General features: G+C 44.8%; 2 protein-coding genes across 2 annotated transcripts in view; one reads left to right on the forward strand and one right to left on the reverse strand.

Annotated features, from left to right (window-relative positions):
* ANKRD1 (ankyrin repeat domain 1) overlaps positions 1-1,159 on the forward strand; it is an 11,818-nt gene extending 10,659 nt beyond the window's left edge. The window contains exon 9 of the mRNA XM_081006823.1: positions 125-1,159. Within this exon, the coding sequence (XP_080862949.1) occupies positions 125-235 (111 nt within the window). The 3' untranslated portion in view covers positions 236-1,159. The remainder of the gene's footprint in view (positions 1-124) is intronic.
* A 2,111-nt stretch (positions 1,160-3,270) lies between these two features.
* RPP30 (ribonuclease P/MRP subunit p30) lies at positions 3,271-20,579 on the reverse strand. Its single transcript, XM_081006824.1, has 11 exons — positions 20,445-20,579; positions 19,179-19,234; positions 17,299-17,355; positions 16,088-16,162; positions 14,068-14,139; positions 10,927-11,016; positions 10,080-10,196; positions 7,792-7,821; positions 7,202-7,239; positions 5,555-5,634; positions 3,271-4,083 (listed from the first exon to the last, which is right to left on the reverse strand). The coding sequence occupies exons 1-11, from the start codon at positions 20,524-20,526 to the stop codon at positions 3,977-3,979; spliced, it is 804 nt and encodes a 267-aa protein (XP_080862950.1). The 5' UTR covers positions 20,527-20,579; the 3' UTR covers positions 3,271-3,976.
* Positions 20,580-22,773: the final 2,194 nt, after the last annotated feature.

Below are 22,773 nucleotides of genomic sequence, written 5' to 3' on the forward strand. Positions count from 1 at the left end.
CAGTCATAATTAAGAGACCTTCCCACTACCACATCTGCAGAAAGCTAAGTCACAGAAACAGAGAGCAATGATGACATTTCAAGGGGGTAAATATTAATGCCGTTTTCCTAACTTTCCTTCATAGGAGGGGAAAACTCCAATGGATCTTGTTCTGCAGTGGCAAAATGGCACTAAAGAAATATTCAACAGCCTGAAGGAGAACTCTTACAAGAGCTCCCCTATAGACACATTCTGAAGACTCAAAACGTCAATGGACTGGACAGTTTCCTTGCAAAAAGCAAGATATCACCAATGTGAAGAGCAGGAGCATTATAAATGCCGCCACCTTCACAGAATACAAGCATTTTGTCCTGCTGCCTTTGCTAAAGCCACAAGGAACCAAAAGAGGGTCCTGAAATACTTCAAAGGCAGTTTCGAGTGTTGAGAAGCCTCTGTTATCAAGCTGGTTTATTTATTTCTATTCCATCATTTCTCCCATAGTGTTTCTTTTCCGATATTTTCAGTAAGTCATGTTGGTACTGCTGTTCTATAGAAAAAGACCATCTTACTAATGTGGTAATCTGAACCAGTCAGGAGCATTAAGCCCCTTTAAAAACCACACACAAGCCAACAGGCTTTCAGAGCCTATTAGCAGTGTTTCCCATTAAACCCTCTTTCGATAGGCAGTATTTGTTATTGTCACCCGGGTTCTGCTGAATTGCTATTGTCAGAGCAAGCTGTTAAAAAAGCAAAGATCAGAGGGTTGGAGAATAGTAGTGAGAAAAAGGGGAAAGCAAAGTGGAATAAAAAAAAGGAAGGGCTCTGCTCTTCTGCGGAAGTTTTTAATTCAGGCTACCTGAACTACACAAGAGGCAGCCAGCATGGCACTGTCCTGGTGTTGTGGGATTAAACCTCCCTACCAACTCCATCGACTGGCCATGCTGGCTGGGGCTGGTGGGAATTGGGAGTCTAGGAACCTCTAGAGGTCGCCATATTGGCTACCTCTAAACTGCAGTGTTCAAGACAGGAAGTTGGGCAGACGAAGAGGACGGAATCCAAAGATGAAGAGGAAAAATTGCCGTTACTGTCGAAGCTCAATATTGTAACAAATGGTACTGTATATTTGTATGGCTTTTTATGTACATTTTGTATTAAACCCTATTTAAACGTTTCAAAAGAAGCAACAGAACTGCTCGCTTTAATCTACCTGAATGTATTATTTCTTCATCTGATGATGTTATGAGGGATAGAAGATGCTGGAGGTAAGAGTCATGGGGGAAAGGAAGTACACCTTCTTTGAACTCTGTGGTTTTACATATCAGGACATAACAACAATCTGTTCCTTAGCAGCTCTTAAAATTAGGTAAATACAACCTCAGATGAACAACACCACATGTCATATTACACCATGATTTATTCAACAAAAATAAAGCCAAAATGTCCTCATGTAAAACTACAGAATTCAAAGAGGGTGTACTTTCCTTCTCCCATGTGTTTGTGTGTACACACAACAGACGTTTCAACCAAGATGAAAAATTGGATACCATCTTCTTCAAATGTCACATTTCTCAAGGACTTGAAGGGAACTAAGACAGCCCTATCCCAAACCATTCCTACTGTCTAGCTCAGGTCCGGATTCTATAGAAACTTACCACCAGACCACTTTATAACCGATAAAGCTCAAGTAGCTTTAGTTGAATTAAAGGAGGAAAAGTCAGTGGCAAGAGGACACACACACACACACTTTGCAAAGTAAACACTTCTGAATGATTTTTAGTTTACTCAGAGATCAAAGCCAAGCCCAATCAGTTCTGCCAAGGCAAGAGTTTCAGGCGGCGATGCACGTCAGTTGCAAAATAAATATGAAATACTTTTGAAGCTGTAACAGCAACACCTGAAGCTACTTGGTAATAAGCAATCCTGATGCTATTTGCTGGCATTCCTGTTGAGTGTTTCAGGGCCACAGCCCACAAACAGCCATTCCTTTATCTTGTGAACCTCTCTGAGATCTTCCAATGAAGGGCAGTATAAAATAAATAAATAAATAATAATTATTATTATTAATATAATTAATGGCACTAGCGAGCAGGCCTTTGGGACACAATGTAGTTGCAATGCAAACCCTTTCAAACTCTTTGCTATTGGGGATCTAATTAGATGCAAGGGAAGCCAAACACATGTGCTAGAATATACAAATTTCGGAGAGAGCATACAATGGTGCTGAGAGGAGAATTAGGGGCAATTTAAAGTGGAGAAGCAGAAGGAAAAGGGCTGAGCACTCCCTTCCAAAACCACCTATCCCAGGCTTCCTCAACCTTGGTCCTCCAGATGTTTTTGGCCTACAACTCCCATGATCCCTAGCTAGCAGGACCAGTGGTCTGGGATGATGGGAATTGTAGTCTCAAAACATCTGGAGGGCCAAGGTGGAGGAAGCCTGACCTACCCTCACTTGATTTCCTCCTGGGAAGGCTTGCTTCTGGCCTTGGATCCTAGTCACAAGAAAAGCGGAACTTTTCTGCTAACCTTCCCTTTTCTGCATGAAATCGCCTCTGCCCACCCTCCTCCACTCTGTCTCCTTTGGAAGGTAACCAGTGTTCCAGAGAACAGTTCTGCTAGTGTCATAATGAGCAGCTCCTTTTAATTCAAACCCTTAATTTAACGCAATAAAAAGAAAAGCTCTTAGAACTTCTCTCCCTCCTCACACACACCTTTGGGGAGAAAGCCAATTATAGCCTTAGGAAACTGAAGATAAAAGGGCATGACGTGGAAGAATAGACATTCCAAGATAATGAGACAGAAAGCACCAGCCAAGTCTTAATTCTCTTGTTCCCGTCAAGGTGAAGATGGCTGTTGCAATTTCAGCTGGGCAGAAAGTAAGCTGTGTCTTATATGCGTAGGCAACAATCTTGTTAGTCAATGGCAGACAGCCTTCTCAGTGGTGGCACCCGCCCTGCGGAACGCCCTCCAATCAGATGTTAAGGAAATAAACAACTATCTGACTTTCAGAAGACACCTGAAACCAGCCCTGTTTAGGGAAGTTTGTAATGTTTGATCTTTTACAGTGTTTTTAATATTCTGTTGGGAGCCGCTCAGAGTGGCTGGGGTGGGGAATAAACAAACAAACAAACAAACAAACAAACAAACAAACAAAATGGCCCCTTGCTCTGGATGTGAAACAACCATTGTGTATGTTCAAATAGTTTTGAGGGGGGAACAAATACATCAGGCAATGGATACTACACTCAGCTGCGATCCATCCACTGGTGTGGATAGGAAAATGGCAGACCACGCTAAAGAAAAACATTGAAATTTACCAGTGTTGCAGCAGGTTTGTTGCCGTTCCACAAACAGCTAAAAACGTAGCAGCAACAGCAGTGGAAACCACTCTAGTTGCACAGCACCTAATGCAAGTTGCCCAAAATGTTCTAGATGGTCAGCTCTGCCTACTATAGACACACATAAGGAACAGCTAGCAAATGTATAATCTCAGCTCCCACTGCAGAGTATGCAACTTCTTTCCCTGGGCACAAACAATAGAATATGCTCACAGCTCCGCTGTTTGGAATTCACAGTTGCAACTTGTGACTTTAATTCGGTGGTCAGGTGCCAGGAAAACTCTGCAATCATTTGTGTGTGCGTGCATGAACTGATTTGACAGCGATCAGGGTGATTATGCATCTGGGGAGATTCGAGTCCTAGAAACTTACCAAACAAAAGGGTTGGTAAAAAATAAAGAAAGTCTTCAGTACAAAAGGCTTCATCATAAAAGAGAGTGTGCATAATCTCCCATTTCTATTCCACTGGGAAGCTAAGGAGGAGTGTCTCCTTCAAGATCCAAAATTATTTTCTGCCCCGGCGTCCACAGTCAAGTCACTCCACTAAGGCTTTCCCACAATGAATTGTCAAATCATAAAACACCCTATTCTCATCAAGCCATGCAACTGGAGTATTTTAGAGGTTAGGGGTTTGATGGGCTCCCCTGAAAGGAGCCTTCTTGTCACAAAGCGGTCTTGGCTTTTTTACTGACTGGAGTAGTCTCATCTTCCTCTGTGGCTCGGGCTTTTTTCTTGGTGTATACTACGCCAGAGGCAGTCTTCCGGGCTTCTGAAATCAAAACGGAGGGAGACATTTAGAAAGGATCCCCGAATCACAAGCTGCTGGCTTGCAGAACGGCACCCAGAACGAGGCACGGCTAAGTGTACAAGGCAAGGGCTGCACACCACTGTGCTATAGTGACTTCAACCAAGGAGACCACACCTGGACAACTAAGGGAGCCGATCCATTGCAGTGGCAAGTGCTACCATCACCATCATGGCAGCGTTTTGCTTTCAAAAAAGGGACCAGATGAAATGCGGCACATGAACAGACCCATACAGGTATGTCAGCCATAACCAGGCAAGATAGGCAGCCTTTGCATCATTATTAACACTGCGACTAACGGGGCAGGTGAACAGGGCAACTCAACCGGCTCTTGCAAGATGCCCTAGAAACTAGGTCAGCACAAACCATTCTGCGCACTCCCGAGCTCCACAGACCTATAAAGTCAAAGCACTTATTTGGAACCATTTAAATGAAGGCAGTGCTGACACATCCCCTGCTCATCCAGGATGGTAGTCTAGGCCAGGAACCTGTGGCCCTCCAGCTGTCACTGGGACTTTAAAACTTCCCTCAGCGCCAGCCAGCATGGCCAAACGTCACAGATGAGGGGAGCCGTGCTCCAACAACTTCTGAGCGCATCGTGCCAAGAAATCCTAGTCTAGGGAACACGGCGTTTTAAATGCCGAACTGCAACTAAACCAGAAAAGGTGCTCTGACACTGTTTATACCACTCAGGGTGAGGGCCTGGATGGGTGGAGGGTGTGGGGGAAAGATGTTAAGCTACTCAAAAGCCACAGAGTGAGAATCTGTTGGCACAGAGTGAGGCCCACTTTGTGTGATGGACAGAGAAGGAACGGATGGGCTGCATTAAGTGGAAAAATCGGGTGGGAACTGCTGCTCAAACCACCGGTTGTTTATTCTGTTTCAATCTGCTTGAATGTTTTCTTTACTTTTACCTAGGTGTTTGGTTAAATTGGAAATAATTTTGATGCTGTAGTTTTGCTTGTTTACCTTATGGGAGATTGTTAAATTGTTTCTTGGACCTGTTTATATGGTTTTGTAATTTATGTATCTTGCCCCCCCCCTTTCCCGGTGACTTTTCCTATGACTTCTGTTCCCTGCTTTGGGCCTGAACACATTCATTGAAGAGCGGGTAGAAATACTATAAATAAATAAAGCAAGAGTTTTACATTAGCACAGATATACGATTCCCCCCCCGTGATTTTAATATGTTACAATAAGCCCACATTGCACTTTTTAAATAGACATTATGAAAACATTGCTTAGATTTAGGGAGGTAGCAGTGTTGGTGTGACGCAGTAGAAATATATATACATACATTGTCCAGTAGCACCTTAGAGACCAACTAAGTTTGTTCTTGGTATGAGCTTTCGTGTGCATGCTCACTTCTTCAGACTTGTTAACTTTGGACATTCTTGCAAATACGTTCGTTATCCCAGTTACTGTTCCAGCTTACCTCCATGAAGCAGGACTGCTCGGCCATTCGTAGAAACTGCTGCCTTGGCATTGCTTTCAGACAAGCCAAACAGCCACCCTCTTTCCACTTTCGTTAAGGATATTCAAGCACAAAGAGGGCAAAACATGCTTGAGGCATAGCTAAGCACAGCTCCTTTACCAACCTACAAAAGCTACTGTGGTACTGAAGTTGTCAAAGTTCAGCATCTTGAAATCACTCTCAGCTCCCCAGATATTGCAAGGATAGAAATCAGAATAACCTGTCTGACAAAAGTGCTTGTCAAATTAAAGGGGTGGGGAATCTGCAGCCCTCCTGATGTTGTTAAGACCACATTTCCACCATCCATTGCTATTTGTCTGCAGCTCCCAGCCAGCACGGACAGCATCATCATTCTAGAGGGCCACAGGTTGGCCACACCAATATTTTAACTTGGGGTGGTTGTGGCACATATTCCAAACAATGATCTGAACCATGTAGCTGCTTCTCTGGTCACAGGTGTTTAAATACAGATTCATTTTCAAGGATAGCTAGGCAGGTTCGGATCTTTCTGTTCATTTAGTATTTTTGATGCAACAACCAAACATCAGAACCGAAACACCAGCACTAGATACCCGTGGTTCTGGTCTCTTAACATTCCATATGACTACAGTAAGCTAGTGTACGACCACCGAGCGTCAGAAGAATATATATTTGCAGCATTTACAGGATATTGCACACAAAGGCATTGGGAGACTGTTCTATTTATTGGCTGCCCAACAACACAAAGGAATCTTGAGGCACTGGAGTGGGAATCTTCTAAACATTCTTAGAATGCCTTATCTTAATTGGCAACCCTTGCCCATTATTCTAGTAATATTATGGGTTGGGTCTTCTGTTTTCCACTTTGTTATACCTGTGTGTGGATTGTACAGTGGTACCTCGGGTTGCATACACTTCAGGTTACAGACTCTGCTAACCCAGAAATAGTACCTTGAGTTAAGAACTTTGCTTCAGGATGAGAACAGAAATTGCGGCGCAGCAGCAACAGGAGGCCCCATTAGCTAAAGTGGTGCTTCAGGTTAAGAACAGTTTCAGGTTAAGAACGGACCTCTGGAATGAATTAAGTACTTACCCCGAGGTACCACTGTATGGTTTTTAAAAAGGGCTTTTAAAAGAGAAAATATTGAATGTCACTCCCAACCCTAAACTATCAATCTGTCCTGGCTGAATCCTGAAGGTCCACCGTCAGCCAGGACCCATTTGGCTCACTGTACAAGAAAACCCCAGGAGATTATTTCCCCCCTTCACTCCCTAGTCCTTCTCTTTTTCAGCTCCGTGCTACCTCTACACCACCCTTTCGCTGACACCCTCCTTTTCAAATCTCTGCTTTGTCTTCCTCCTCCATTTCCAGCTACTTTCTCACCCTCCTAGCACTGCTTCAGCCTCACACCTTGTCTCCTGCCATCACTACACAGCCCTTCCTTGTATCTGGGCTCTCTTGCGTTGTTTCCTCTCCAAACAAACTGACCTTTCACTCCTCTCGCAAAAAGCAGGATCATTTATGAGCATTCTGCTGCTGACAGTTTTACCCTTTCAAGGAGAGGCTAACAGCTGTATCCCAGGCAGCAAAGTTCTGAAGGTCCTAACAAACACACTTGAAAAGGATACAGGTTCGCCACATCGTACGGACCTCGTAGTTGTAGAGGCTGCAACGGAAGAGAAAGCCATTACGCATGTGGATGCTAGGTGACAAACACACAATTGTATACGCTAGGGCAGTGTTCTTCACCCTTGGGCCCCCAAATGATGCTGGACTCCCAACCCCATTGGTCTGAGACTGCCTGGTCAATGACCAGGGATTCGCTGTGCCTAGGAGTTGCTCGGAAAAACCCCCAAAGAAATACCGAATTTTAGGTAAAGGCTATGTGAGTTTCCCCAAACGAAATGGAGTGTGTGGGAAGACATGTGTGTGCAAATGCTTCTTGGTTAGCAAAAGATAAATGCAAAGGGATGATCATTCAAAAGGAACCCAGGAAGCTACCAGAGTCAGATCCTTGGTACATTTAGCTCAGTATTGTTTTCAATGACTTGGAAGCAGATCTCCAGGATTTTAGAAAGCAACCCCAGTTCTAATGGAAGACGCCACGGATCGAACCCGGGATTTTCTGCAGGCAACCCAAGTCCTCCAATGAAGCACGAATGTGACGCACCCATTAGTCATTGCAGGATTACACACACACACACACACACACACTTACCTTTTCTGCTGCACTGGATAAAATTATATTCTAGGAAATAAGGCAACACAAAAAACTAATTAGTGGAAGTTTCTGAACGCATTCTCTTTCTTCTTCGAAAGGCTTCCCCCAATGCAGAACCACCATGTGGACACAAAATGGCACATTATGCACACACCCTCTGAGCAGCCTTGTGCATTGCAGTGCACAATTCACTGTGCAGATCTCACTGGGAAGCAAACATGCCATATGTGCCTTCCTCACAAACTAATGAAGAACACCGGGGTGGGGGGGTGGGGGGTGGGAAGAATCCTGTGGGCACAGGGGAAAGGGCAAGACAAGGAAATGATTCAAGAATGGTGATTAATCAAACCAAGACACTGCTATAGTGCACTTGAATCAGGATTCTCTTAAGGTGCTTGGACTGAGCGGTTACAAGTCAAGGTGCCGCAGAGATTTGAGAGGTGAAGTAGGAGCTAATAGGCCAGGGTTCAAAGCCCTCCTTAGTCATGAAGTTCACTGGGTGGGGGGCTGTGACTTTTGCTTAGCCTAACAATATGATACAATAATCTTTATTGTCACTGTCCCATACAGAACAACGAAATTGAAAAAATCTACATCAGACATTCAAAAACCAACAAGCCTGCTATCCCTGCTATCCCAGCCTGGTTAACCCCCTAAAAACTCTGATACCTCATAATTAAATACAATATACTCCCATAGAGACTACCTTAACGCTGCATTTAAAACCAAAATCGCGGCAAGTCTTTATAACCCTGTACCTTCTTCCAGGGTTGTCGTGAGGATAAAGTAGTGCATGTATGTACAGGCCTATGTGTTGGGGTGGGTGAGGGAGAACCCATAAACAGCTGTACCTCGGAAGCTGAACAGAATCTGTTCCGGAAATCCGTTCGGTTCCGAAACATTCCGAAACCAAATTGCGGCTTCTGATTGGCTTCAGGAAGCTCCTGCAGCCAATCGGAAGCCGTGGAAGCCCCATCAGACGTTCGGCTTCCAAAACACTCACTTCCAGTTTTCAATCATTGGGGAGCTGGAACGCTCAACTCCCAAGGCGTTTGGGAGCCGAGGTATGACTGTATGCTGCTTCAGCTCCAGGAGGGAACAGTGGGCTATACATAATAAAAAACATGGCATGGACTTTGGAGAATATATTCTCAGAAAAAAACTGGAATAGGTTACATTATTTCATGCAAACCTGACTCATCCTAATTCAAAACCACAACATCCACGACCGGCAAGAACAAAATGATGAATAAGACAAGCACCCCTTCTGCTTTTGCTTGTCATGGGCATGGGGGTGGTAGTCTGGGGCCCATCAGCTGGGGATGAAATGGGCCCCCACCCACACAAGACAGAACTTCGCTGATCCCACAGGCATGCAGACAAATATTGGTCTGCCAATTAAAAGTAAGAAGCACAGGACCCATTCTCTGTGGCTTTCAGGACCTATTGAATTAATTAGCTGCTTAGTTGAAGCAGAAGAAAGGGGGAGGGGTTGGTCTACTTGAGAAGGGGTGGGGGACACTGGGTCCCTCAGATGTTGCCGAACTACAATCCCCATCATCCTTGGTCACCGGCCATGTTTGCAGGGGCTGATGGGAGTTACAGTTCAGCAGCATCTGAAGGGCTTAAAGTCCCCTACTCAAATCTTATAATTGTGGATTACTCTTAGGACGGCAGCAGGCTATGTATGCACCATGCACTTAAAACAACAACAACCCCAAACACTTTCCTGTTTTAAATAGGTAGGAAAGAGATCGATGGAGGACCTCTTTTCTTTCTCTTTCTCTTACTCTCCACAACCTCCCCCTACTCAAAAAATAGCCATAAAGTGCTGAGGTTCTGTTCTGACAGAGAGGGAAGGTTTCACAAAGGCTAATAAAAAGCACCCTCTTCCTGAAACCTTCCCCACCGGAGCCCCAAACATATTTCAAGGCTCCTGTTTTAGGATGGCCCAAATTCTGCTGAGAAGACACTCTTGTTAAGCGGCAGTGACCCAGACATTTCCCCTCTCCCCTTCCTTCCTTCAACAGGCAATCTGATGTTAACAGTCTGCCCTCCTTCAGGAGTTCCACAGCTTTCCCGAGAAAGTTTGCAAAGTCAGAAACATATCAGTCACACCGAGCTCTCAAACAAGCATCATTTGCTGCGGTGATCGAAGACCAACAGAAGGAAAAGGGGAACAGTTCAAGCTGCCTATTCTTAATTCAAAACAACATTAACTGGAAGGGGGGGGGGAAGTTCTGACGAAAAAGAAGTGGGGCAAACCTGCTCGTTTTGAGCCTCACCTTCCCTCGGCAGATCTGCATCAGGCTGAGCGCATTTGAAACCGTGTATCTCCTCATTGTGGAGTCTTTGATGGCAGGCACATAAATAAGTTCAAAGTAGATGCCTCGATCTATTGCCTTAACATGAAAGAAAAGCAAACAGACGCTGAAGGGAGTGTGACACAGTCAACGTCTCACAGCTATTGTATATTATGGATGTGTTTTCCCCGCTGTCTCGTCTCCTCCAAAAAGTAGAGGCATCCAGTGGGACAAAGTTAATGGCTCTCTAGAAAAGCAAAAGTCCCTCCTCCTCCTCCTCTGATACACATAACATAAAAAGGACACAGTATTCCATGCTCACGCACTTGGGATTTCCAAACTGTAAAGTGTTTGGCAATTCCATTCCTCTGCAAATCTGGTATTGCTTCTTCTGTTTTTTAAAAAAAGTTTCAACAGGAGAATTTGGATTTTGGCAGGGTGTATAAAAGTCCAAGCAGTGCCACAAAACCTCATGCCCACCTTGTTAATTAATTAATGCTATTTATATACTGATTAATTACTGTAGAATTCTATCCATTATATTTTACCTGCCCAATCAGAATGAATTTCAGGAACCAAAAAAGTCATATTGAAGAATCCAATTTTCGAGCTGCCTGGCCCCCAAATGTGCAACTAGGCATTCCGTTTTGGCAACTGTAACCCTGATTTAAGAATCCATTGGGTGCCTGGGCTTATATATCTGAGTTTCTAACATGATACCTGACCTGCTTCTCCACAGAGGACAAAACTGTTAATGGACAAGCAGAAAAACACAAGGAGAAGGAAGAGGAATGTCAGGACTGCGCACGACATTTGCAGGCCACCTTACCACATTCACAGAGGGTCTCTTGATGTAGAACGGCAGCTTTTCTGTTACGTTGATGCACACAATATCGACGTCTAAGGTTGTGCAGGCCACCTGTATTGCAAATTTGAAAGCAGAGGGTTACTTTTTTTAAAAAAAGCCGGACACTGACATACTTGTATAGTTCCCCTACAAGTTCTAGTATTGTGCCCTGCAGCAGAATAGCTGACAGGAAAGCAATTGTTGCCCAAGTGTCAAGGAAAGAGTTAGCATCCAAGGACTCTACTCCAGACAAGGGATGGGGAAAGCTGTGGCCTTCTAGGCATGGCTGAATAGTAGCGCCAATCAGTCTTAGCCAACATTGTCAGCTCCCATCTTCATAGGATGGATATAAGCAGTTTTACTGGATCGCTTCTATTCCGTATGTTGATTATTCTTAGTTGAAAATTTAAGGGTTTTGTTGAAGCGAGAACTGAGTAGATTGGGTGGGCGTACAGAGAGCCTGATGGTTGAATCAAGTGTATGTGGGGGCTGTTGTGTTTACGTTAATAGTTTTGTGTACTGTGAATGTGTATGTGATTTTGGAGATGGTATGATTATGTGTTTCTTTTTATAAGATGTACGAGATTTCCAAGATATTATACTATAATTATGCTGCATTTTGATGTTTTCCACAGGATCTGCTTTTGTGGCTCTTAAGTTGTCTTTACAAATGTACATTGTCTAAAAACATTTATTGTTGTTTAATTACGTTACTTAAAATGTGGAACTGCTGTGAGGTACATAATGCAGAATCCGAACTGCATTTCTTACATCGGTACCATTTTGTTGAGATATACAAGCTGCTTAGAGATTTCTGCTGACGTGTGAAGCGGTATATAAACTAAACGAAGCCCAACAGCACCTGGCAGACCACAGGTTCTTCATCCCTGCAATGGACCTAGTGTATTCTTCCTGCATTGAATGTTGAGGTCAGGGCGGAAAGGGCAGCATTCAAAGAGCAGAGATCTCATACACTTAATGATGGTATGGTAAAACCCTGGAGCAAACTGTCAGTACCTCTAACTGCTGAGAGGAAGGAAGGAATATTTCTGAGCCAAAAGATGAGGGAGGTTCTCTTTGAACACCTCACTGAGCTGCAGCCCTTAGGAATATCTGTTTACCACCCCCCATCACACATTCCTCACGAGTCCCGAAACTTTGGGGAGGTAGTCTAACTGAGACGAAGGAATGCAAAGGAGGAATCCAACTAGAAAAGGTTATGTACCAGAGAATTTGGAAAGCACATACACTCCCGTCATATAATATCAAAACGTAGTATATCTATGGGCTTTCCCCTCTTGAGCGTCACATACAGTGATCCTTACAATAACCCTATAAGGCAGGACAGCACTGCAGAAGAGAGGCTAGGACAGAGGATGTAGTTTGTCCAAAGGCCCTCAGGGAGTGTCTAGGGCAGTGTTAAAGCTCGACAGCTAGCAATTTCCTTGCCACCAGAAAGAAAACTCAGCTGATTCCATTCTTGAAACCGTGGCAACATAATTATTCACACCATCAAAAGGAATCTTAAACAGAATCTGCATCAGCCAGGGACACAAAACCCACAATAAAGGGAGTTCTTCAAACTGCAGCAGCAGCAAAGCTGGCCAACATTCGTCCAGAACGACGATGTTAGAAAAGAAAACTTAGCCACTGGCTTTTGTACAAACTCTCAATTTTTCCATGACTTGTAGGGATTTAAAATACTAAGTATGCAGAGAAAAGAAAACCTTGGGTAGGGGTGAGGGCAAGGTGGGAAGAATGCTGAAATATGGCCTATTATTCTGGAAAAATTATTTCCTTCCTTTAACAAGAGGCAACACCGCCATCTGCTGGATACAGGACTGCTCTCCTTACAAATATACAACTTGAAAATCCATCTAGTTCCTGCCCCAGTGTGCAACTGTTGTACGTTTACAATTTAAAAACCCCATATTGTTGCTAGATAAAGAATAGCAGTATTTTTTCTCTTGCCTTGGCATTCACCCAAGAAGCAGCGTTCAGTGAAATCTCTCCTCACATCAGAAAGAACAGAAATCTCCATTAGATCCCGCTTGTCAATCACTACAAGAAGCAGTAGTAGCATGCATGTAACCCTGCGGGATGCATTCCCTTTGCGGGTATAAACCTTCTTGCAGTGGGAAAGACAAAAGGCTGGGACAATGGACATGACTCCAACCTCTGTAGAACAGGCTACATCAGAGATTCTCATGCAGGAGAGCAAACAAGAGTCACTCTCACAGTTCAAGGCCCTTGAGGAGGCAGAGAAGTGAAGGGGGTAGCCTAGAGAGAAGGCTGGTGGCCTGGGGAGAGTCTCAGCAGCTGGATACGAGGTCTGAAGGGCCAAATGTGGCCTGTAGGCCCAAGACTTCCCAGCCCGATATAGCACTTTGAACACTTCAAAGCCCCTCACAAATGTGTTTGGACAACAGTATCTTGGCTTACTAAGCCAATATGAAGGAAGCACATGTCCGGCTACAGTTTTTTGTTATGTCCAGTCCAGGAAGTCTTTCTCATCAGATGCATCTTGAGCTGTGGCCACCAAGGAAAAATGTCCCTTTGGGTCATCTGACATCACTGTGATGTCAGATGACTGACAAGCAAGCAGCTTTCAGAGGGCCCGTCTTAGCGAAAACACAGAGCGAGTCAATAATCTGCAAGTGCCTTGGGGAGAGTCACTCTTGGGAAGGGGTAAGCAAACTAAGGCCCAGGGGCCAGATCCGACCCAATCGCCTTCTAAATCTGGCCAGTGGATGGTCCAGGAATCATTGTGTTTTTACATGAGTAGAATGTGTGCTTTTATTTAAAATGCATCTCTGGGTTATTTGTGGGCATAGAAATTCATTCATTCCCCCCCCCCAAATATATAGTCTGCCCTCCCACAAGGTCTGAGGGACAGTGGACTGGCCCCCTGCTGGAAAGGTTTGCTGACCCCTGCTCTTGGGCATCAATCACTGAGCTGCCCATTGGCAGACCTGTGATCCACAGCAGCAACTACACCACATGAAAAAATAAAGAGTAAGATCAGGCATTAGCAGTGCCATTAGCAGCTTCTGGGTTTTTGCAACTTCCTTCACAATTCAAATGCTTGGGGGGAGGGGGAGGGAAGCAATTTTAAAAACTTACATGAAAGAGTTTTCCACTCTTAGGAAACACAGCAAAGATGTCATAAAATTTTATGTTGGTAGATGTCGATCTCTAGGGCAGAAAAAAGAAAAAGTGTAACATTAAAAAAAACAAAACATTTTTCAGACTAGCCATTTAAGCTGGTGCTTTAAGCCTGGCCATAGCCCATCTCAGCCAATGCCCCAACAAACAGCAGAGAACTGTAACTGAAAGGACTGGAAGAAGCTGCTTGTAGCCAACGTGTCTCCTCCAGCACTTTAAATCCAATGCACTTTCTAAAGGGGGTGAGGGAAATGCCCTGTCAAAAAATGGAGTGTTTTCCTCTCTCCTGAGAAAGCAATTTGCATTCAAAGCGCTGGGGGAAGTTTAGAATACAAACTGCTTTCTCTCCATCGGGGAAAATGCTGTTTTCAAGCATGTTGGCTCCCAGAGAAGAGCTCACCGCTAAGACTACAAACCTTGGCTACAGATCGTGGTTGAGGAAGAGACACTTTAACCACCATACCAGGTTCGGATGATACACTAAGCCAAACCTTGACTTGGCTCCTGCGCTGTGCTAACAGAACTGGAGGCAAGCAAAGCAGGCTTGAATGCCTCTGAGTGGGCACATTTGCACAGTCCTGGTAAATTTGGTTTACCATGGTGTGCAAGCGAGGCCAGTTTTTCCACTGCTCATGAAGGCAGATTGCCGGTTGATCCATCCAACATTGGCTAGATGTAGGCCTTTTTTCATCTGGCCTGGGAGGGAGATGCCCTGATTGACTCCAGCTACAAAAAACTGAAGCTGCTTCTTCAGCACAAGGTTCATTTGTAGACAACCATTTTCCTGAGAGAAGTCAGTATCTTCAAATGGGCAAACAAAGAAGTTTTTACTGCGGTTTCCCCCCCAGATTGCCAGTGTAACATTTCTTCCATAAATAACGAAAAGATGTGCTGGCAGGCACATTAGTAAAATTATATTGTGAACTAGTACCTTTGGTAGACATTTATGAAGGTGGTGGTGATGTTCCATGCCTTGCCAACCATTCTTAAGTTTCTGACAATTCTAGAGCATTTATTACTGAAGAACTATGGATTTTCTTCACTGTCTGCAAATTTGACTAGACTTTTAAAAAACTACAAATTTAGACATTGAGGGCCATTCAAATTTCTTGTGGAAGAGAGTTTCAGAGGTCAGCAAAGTTGTAAGGTAAAGGTAAAGGGACCCCTGACCATTAGGTCCAGTCGTGACCGACTCTGGGGTTGTGGCGCTCATCTCACTTTATTGGCCAAGGGAGCCGGCATACAGCTTCTGGGTCATGTGGCCAGCATGACTAAGCCGCTTCTGGCGAACCAGAGCAGTGCACGGAAACACCGTTTACCTTCCCGCCGGAGCGGTACCTATTTATCTACTTGCACTTTGATGTGCTTTTGAACTGCTAGGTTGGCAGGAGCAGGGACTGAGCAACGGGAGCTCACCCCGTCGCAGGGATTTGTTTTTTTTTTGGAAAATATTTATTGGGGTTTACAATAAAAGTGAACATAATGAACAGTATATCAAATCTTAACATAATTTCACATTTCTTTGGACTTCCTCACATCTCCCGCTCCCACTTTCATCATTATAACTTTTAACCAGCAATTTATTATCTTATTTGCATTCTTATATCTCATTTATGTCTTTATGATCTTATAATTCTCAATAAAGTTTATATTCTCTCAATCTCACTTATTATCTTAAATCATCTAGGTTAGTGGTGCTTCATTATTTATGATCTAGCATCCTGCTTAACATTCACTCAAATTACAATGCTTTTGTAAATAATTCTTAAATTTCTTCCAATCCCGTCGCAGGGATTTGAACTGCCGACCTTCTGAACGGCAAGCCCTAGGCTCTGTGGTTTAACCCACAGCGCCACCCACATCCCCTATAGCAAAGTTGTAGTCTATCACTATAAAGCACAACAGATTCTAAGCCACTCTTCTTCTTCTTCTTCCATCTGTGAAATAGAAAAGGTTGTGAACTGCATCATAAGCTTACTAGAATATTGCAGTGCGATGGATCAGAAACAACAAGTGTTAGCCTCGATAAAATCTTAATTGGCTTGGATTTCCCCTGCAAAGAAGAAGAGAAGCAGCCGTGAGGAAAAGGAGTGAAACAGAAACCTTGGCAACATGCCTCCTACTCATCATTAATACAAAAATGAAGAATGATGCTGTGTTCAGAATTGGTGCCCACACAAATCTTGTATCCTTGCCCTTTCTTTAATTCGTCAGGAGTGTTGGCAACCAAGGTCTATTTTTAGTCAGACAAAAGGGCTATAACTGTGCTGTTCATAGTCAAGTAATAAGCCCTTACACCGAGACTCAAGGACTCTGCTCCTGGTGGAGAAGACTCAGTTAGTTTTCACTGAAGACGCTTATAACTGCTGCAGTTAAGCAGCTCCTTGCTTACAAGCCCACTTCTAACAACTTCACTCAGAATTACCCTTAAATTGCAATCTATCAATGGAAAGTGAGACAGTTGAACATTTCTGCTAATTACCCCCCTGCTTCCTTGTTGCAATGTACTCTATGTGGGGCTACCTTTGAAGGTGACCTGGAAACTACAACTAATCCAGAATGCGGCAGCTAGATTGGTGACTGTGAGCGGCCGCCGAGTCCACGTAACACCGGTCTTGAAAGACCTACATTGGCTCCCAGTACATTTCCGAGCACAATTCAAAGTGTTGGTGTTGACTTTAAAGCCCCAAATGGCCTTGGCCCAGGATAGCTGAAGGAGCGTCTCCACCCCCATCGTTCTTCCTGGACACTGAGATCCAGCGCCAAGGGCCTTCTGGAGGTTCCCTCACTGCGAGAAGTCAATTACAGAGAACCAGGCAGAGGGCCTTTTCGGTAGTGGCGCCCACCCTGTGGAACGCCCTCCCATCAGATGCAGCTCTGTCTCCCAACACCTCTCAGCACCCTTAAGAAACTACAGTTCCCAGAATTCTTTGCATAGTCAGTACTAAAATGTACAGCTGCTACTACTACTATTTCCATGTTTTAAGTAATAGCAACAATAAATCTCAAAGAAAGTACGTAAGTCAAATAAGGAACATAGGAAATGTTTTGATGCAAATGACTCTCCTTTTCCAGAAAAATTCCCTACAGAAAAAAGTTATCCCGAATACCCACATCACTGCCTTCAATAGATACTCTAAACATGTCCTTGAGAACAAATTATAGCTAGTAAAACACATGTGGACATACCTGTACAAGAGGCAGGGCTGTAAACAATTCTTTGGGAGACAATGGCTTGACAATTTCCTGGAAATAAACAACACACAAACATGCTTAGTTGTTTTAAATGAAGCATGTAAGCAAAAGCTAGGAAGCTATTTTTTAAAAAAACACACACAATGATGTAAAGTAGCAACCAAACTAAGATGAATGGGATCTTTTATACACTATGCTTGCTGGACTGGAGAAGTATCAGGTGGGCCAAATTCCAGAGCTCCTGACAAACATATGTTGCACAAGGCTTTGTTGTGAAGACTTACATTTAAAGTGCATTCCTATACATTGTCTATTCACTTCTGAGTCCAATTGGGTTTAATAGCATTTGATCCCAGTAAGAGCGTATAGGATTGCAGCTTCAAGTCAGCTTTTTTGCTTCTAACTAGGAAACTCTAACAGCATATAAACATGTAAGAAAATCAGGGCTTATACAGACACATTTATGATCAGACCCACTGAAGCACTCAGACTGGCTGGGGTAGCTCAGTCAGTTGAGCCCTATGTTGGGCAAAAAAGAAATCTGGCACTAAATGACCCTCGTGGTCCCTTCCAACCCTACGATTCCTTTTTTGTACTATACACATCCCACTGGTTGGGCATAATACTCCCAAAGTTAATGAGTGTGAAATCCATGCTCATGTGAAAGGTGACGAGAGTGAAATGCACTAATGGCTCAAATGTGCTGATCATGCTCATTTATGTTTTCTGGTGCACGTTCAACTTCAGCCAAGATGGAATTTCAGAGTTTTCTTAAAGACTCAGCACCAGCCTCCTCATATGCGAAGCACACTTTTATCTCCCGCCCAATCTGAAGCACAGCTAGAAATCACGTGATACAGGAGTGTTTATGTTTGAAAGTCACTGCCATGGACGCTTAATGACTAGTGGCTTATAGCAGCCATTATGGCTACGCCACAGGCTTTTTTTGTGTGGCGGCCCCAACCGAGTTCAGTGGGGCTTACCTCCAGGTAAGCATGTCCATCAACGAGAAAAATGATTCCATAAACAAAAGTGGGAGGGAGGAGAATTTATCAAAACTCCTCACACTGCTGAGCCTATTTCCCAATGTGTCAGTTGAATTACCATTAATCTGGGTGTCCTACTACAACCACAATACCATTTTTACACAGGGGGTGGTGAGACTTCCTCCATTTGGGTAGAGGTAAAATGGTAAAAGGTAAAGGACCCCTGGATGGTTAAGTCCAGTCAAAGGTGACTATGGGGTTGCAGCACTCATCTCGCTTTCAGGCCGAGGGAGCTGGTGTTTGTCCACAGACAGCTTTCCGGGTTATGCGGCCAGCATGACTAAACCGCTTTTGGTGCATGGAGGACCGTGACAAGTGCCAGAGCACACGGAAACGCCGTTTACCTTCCCGCTGCAGTGGTATCTACTTATCTACTTGCACTGGCATGCTTTCAGACTGCTAGGTTGGCAGGAGCTGGGACAGAGCAACGGGAGCTCACTCTGTTGCGGGGATTCGAACCGCCAACCTTCCAATCAGCAAGCCCAAGAGGCTCAGTGGTTTAGACAACAGCGTCACCCGTGTCCTGCATTTGGGTAGAGCTGCAAAATGAGCTCGTGAAAAAGACCCCTAACACCCCCCCCCCCGTGAGCATGGGCCTATGGAGTGAGTTCAGTGCCCTTGTTCCTCTTCTGCATGTTCAGTATATATACAACACAGGGAAGAAAGGCACACCTGTATAGTATGTAATTAGCAGCATGATCACTGCTAGCATACAACCCTCCCACTACTTCTTTTGCAGTCATCTCTCAATTCAGCAAAGTTTCTATAACGGTCTGCTTTGCCACACCTGCACAAGCCCCGATAGTGTTTTAAAATAAAAAGTCCTACCTTCTTCTTTTCATCATAGTCAACGACGTAATTGATTGCAACAGTTGAATAGCCAACTAAAAAGCAAAGCACAGGCAATTTTTAATAATAATAATAATAATAATAATAATTAAAACAACAATGGATAGAATTGAGTCGTCATGTTCAGAGATGCACAACTCAGAGGAACAATAGCAATTGCTATTCAGGATTGTATGAGTTTGCTTGCTTGCTTGCTTTCCTCTCACCTCTCCATCCTTTCCTTTTTGTGTCATGTCTTTTTCAGATTCTAAGTCCAAGACAAGGGACTATGTTAGGCAGTTAGTTTTATTTGTTTATAAGAAAGCCTGATACTTTTTTGGGGCTGGAAACCAGGGTATAAATACTTCTAATGAATAAACAGAATTCCTCACGTCTGATACAACGAAAACAAGTGTAGCTTTGTTGCATGTCAGGATCTGCCAGTAACCCAGTAAAAGAAGCCCCAAAAACATTATCTCCTCTAACTACCAGAACCATATTTCAGCTTAGGTCTGGGAGGGAGAAGGGAGCAGTTTCTTAAAACACATCCTACAGACAAAAAGCTCCCCGGCTGCAGTGGTTTTATTTCTACCCTTCTATCCTTGTCTAGGAAACCTTGCTACCAAAAAAAATCATTCTTGTACTGATTTTGAGGAGCTAACACCAGGTCTATTTCAGTGTGCCAGAAGTTCTCAGGTACCATCAAAGTAAGCCTTCCTTCGGCTTCTTAAAAAGAAAATCGGCGTTAGGGACTGTGCTCCTGCTCTGAGCGCATGTGCGGAGCCTTCCCCAATCGGACCATTTAGGGACGACCCTGAAATCCTGGGCAAACCGAGGCAAGTCCTACCCAACAACGTGTCGCCAGCGATCCTTACGAACCATGTCGTCTCGAGGAACAAAATGATCATCCCCGCGCACCCGGGGATCGGAGCCTGAGCGCGCGGGCTGCGAGGGAGCAGAGGCGCGCCTAAGTCCTTGCTCATGGGGGTGGGAGGACGGGAATGAAGATTTGAACTCCAATTAAAAACTCTGTACGTAGCTTTTTAAAAAGAAAAAAAATCACTCCCAATTTAAGAATGCAGCAAAGGCACGCGCGCGCACAACCCCGCGCGTTATCCTTTCCAAAAGCGCAGATGGAGCATCGACACAAGGGGCAAGGCAGGCATCCCAAACCCGCGAGGGGGGCATGCAGAGCCAAGCTGGGGGTGCAGAGCCAGACATTTCCTCCCCCCGCCCCCGCTCGCTCTTTGCCCGCTGCCCACTCACGGTGCGCTGCCGCCTCCACCAGCTTCTGCAGCGACGCCTTCTCCGCCAAGTGGGGAATATTCAGGTCCACAAACTCAGCCATGTTGAAGCCACGTGGTGGGGAAGCGCAGCTTCAATGTCCTGGCGCCCCGCTGCATGCTGGGAGTTGTAGTCTTCCCGCCCCCCTTTCTTTCTCCTCCGCCCTCGTCTCACAGCGGGCGGGGATGTGGGACGGCTCAAGCTTAAAATCATAGCAAATTTGGAAGGGGTCCATACCCTCTAACATTTCTCTGATGAAAATAGGGACGCCCCTTTAATATTTATACCCCACACATTTTACTGGGTTGCTCCACCTTCTCTGGACAGCTTCCAACATACATAAAAGCATAATAAAAGATTAAACTTTTTTTTTTTAACCCATTCCCTATACAGTACAGGATTGCCTTCAGATGGCTCGGGGGTTGGGTAACTCCATACCCTTCAACATTTCTCCAATGAAAATAGGGACATCCTAAGGAAAAGCGGGATATTCCAGGATCAAACCGGGATGGCTTCTTTAAATCAAGGACGTCTCTGGAAACTAGGAGGGTCTGGGGGTCGCAAGGGCCACCCATTCCAACCCCCTACAATGCAGGAATCTTTTGCCCAACGTGGGGCTTGAACCCACGACTCTGAGATGCTCTACAACCCAAAGCTGCAGGTTGCATAGCTTGCATATAAAGACAGGTCGCTGCTGGAAGCCTGAAGAGCTGGTCAAACTGGGAGACGATGCTAAGCTAGATGGACAAATAGCCTGACATGGAGGGAGGCAGCTTTCTGGGTTCTTACCTAGCCCTGGAGTCAGTGCTTGAATTATAGAGGGAAAGGGCAGCCTTTAATGACATTCATAGACTCCATCATTTCCTGTTAAAGCCATATCATACCGCGCCCCCCGAGCACTTTTAAAAGTAGTTAAGGCAGCAGTGCAGCTGGTACAGTATCCAGGGTCCCTCTGGCTCTCCTGTAATTCAAGCACACCCCTGGAATTCATTGAAGGTTTCATAATCTATATTCCTACATTTATGTTATATCCTACCTTTCCTTCAAGGAGCTCTCTCTTCCCATTTTATCCCCACAACAACTATTTAGTTGGGTTAGGCTAAGAGACAGTGGGCACCCAGTGAGCTTCATTGGCTGCAGTGCCAGATTTACGTATAGGCTAAGCAGGCTGAAGCCTAGGGCCTCTAAATCTAGGGGGCCTTGCCACCCCTCCCGCTCCCCAGCAGGCAGTCTCCCCTCTCCCAAAATTGCAAACCCAAGACTTCATACAAAGGCAGGGCAACTCAGGACCAGCAACTATGAGACTCAGGTGCCCAATTTGAAGCAGTGGGGCACAACTTGACCCCCCCCCCCCAGTTCACAGCCAAAGTCTGCAAAATCTTATGGATATAAATAAAATCCATCTAAATTGCCCTGGTGCGGGAGGCCCCTTAGGAACAGCACACAGGGCCCAATTTGGTTCAGTTGCTTCAATTGCCTTAAGGTCAGCCCTAGTGAGACTGTGCAGGGGTTGGACTGACAAGCCCTGCACCTTCTAGGTCCCTGGTGGCACTATTCAGAGTACAGAGTCATGGACTTGTTTTGGAAATAAAGGGGGGCACTCATTGGAAATCAGTTTTGTCACCTCCCCCCCCCAAAAAAAACACCCCCGGGATGATGAGCCCAGCCACCTTTTATTCACAGTCACATAAGCACTACACAACAGCATGGCCATAAACCTGTACGTTCAACTGCTGAAACATACACCCAATATGTAGCAATGGAAATTCATGTTACTGGTTTATGAATGAACACTGTGTTTTATGAATTGACTCTGTGTTTTGTGAATTACCTAAGAGCCACCAACAGGGAGCTCTAGAAACTGACAGCTAACCAATTGGGTACTACCAGACAGCAACCCCTATTGCTGAAAGCAGGTAACCAGCAGGGAATGCTTCAGCTCAGCCTTTGCACTCTTGACTGAACACCCCCTGCTGTGCAGATAATGGAGAAAGCTCATAAATTGTATCCCTTCTGGCATCCTGGCCAACTCTATTACACTGGTGTAAACCCTGGTGCACCAGAAGCACAGAATAGCAGCAAATAAAATCCGCTCATACGTCAGCGACTGATAAGACTTGTCAACCAGTTCTTCCAAAGTCTTCCTAAATTATAAAGCTCCAAAATACAGGCCAAAAGAGAGCAGGTCTGGGAAGAGCGAGGCATACAATGGGCACCACCAGTGAAAAGGCCCTGCTCCGTGTAACTCTTGTCCTGTCATTTGATAGAGTGGCCACTTGCCCTCCTTCTTGACATGGAATGCTCTCCATTG

The sequence above is a fragment of the Podarcis pityusensis genome (genome assembly GCF_964106645.2).
Source record: "Podarcis pityusensis genome assembly, chromosome: 5".
Lineage (NCBI taxonomy): Eukaryota > Metazoa > Chordata > Lepidosauria > Squamata > Lacertidae > Podarcis > Podarcis pityusensis.

What these genes read in the sequence shown, in the direction of transcription:
- RPP30 (XM_081006824.1), bottom strand. Translation starts at nt 20,526, where the DNA reads ATGGCTGAGTTTGTGGACCTGAATATTCCCCACTTGGCGGAGAAGGCG. An exon ending in ACTATGATGAAAAGAAGAAG is followed by an intron (nt 17,356 to 19,178) that starts GTAGGACTTTTT and finishes GTTTATTTCCAG; the next exon opens with GAAATTGTCAAGCCATTGTC. An exon ending in CAGCCCTGCCTCTTGTACAG is followed by an intron (nt 16,163 to 17,298) that starts GTATGTCCACAT and finishes TCTTCTTTGCAG; the next exon opens with GGGAAATCCAAGCCAATTAA.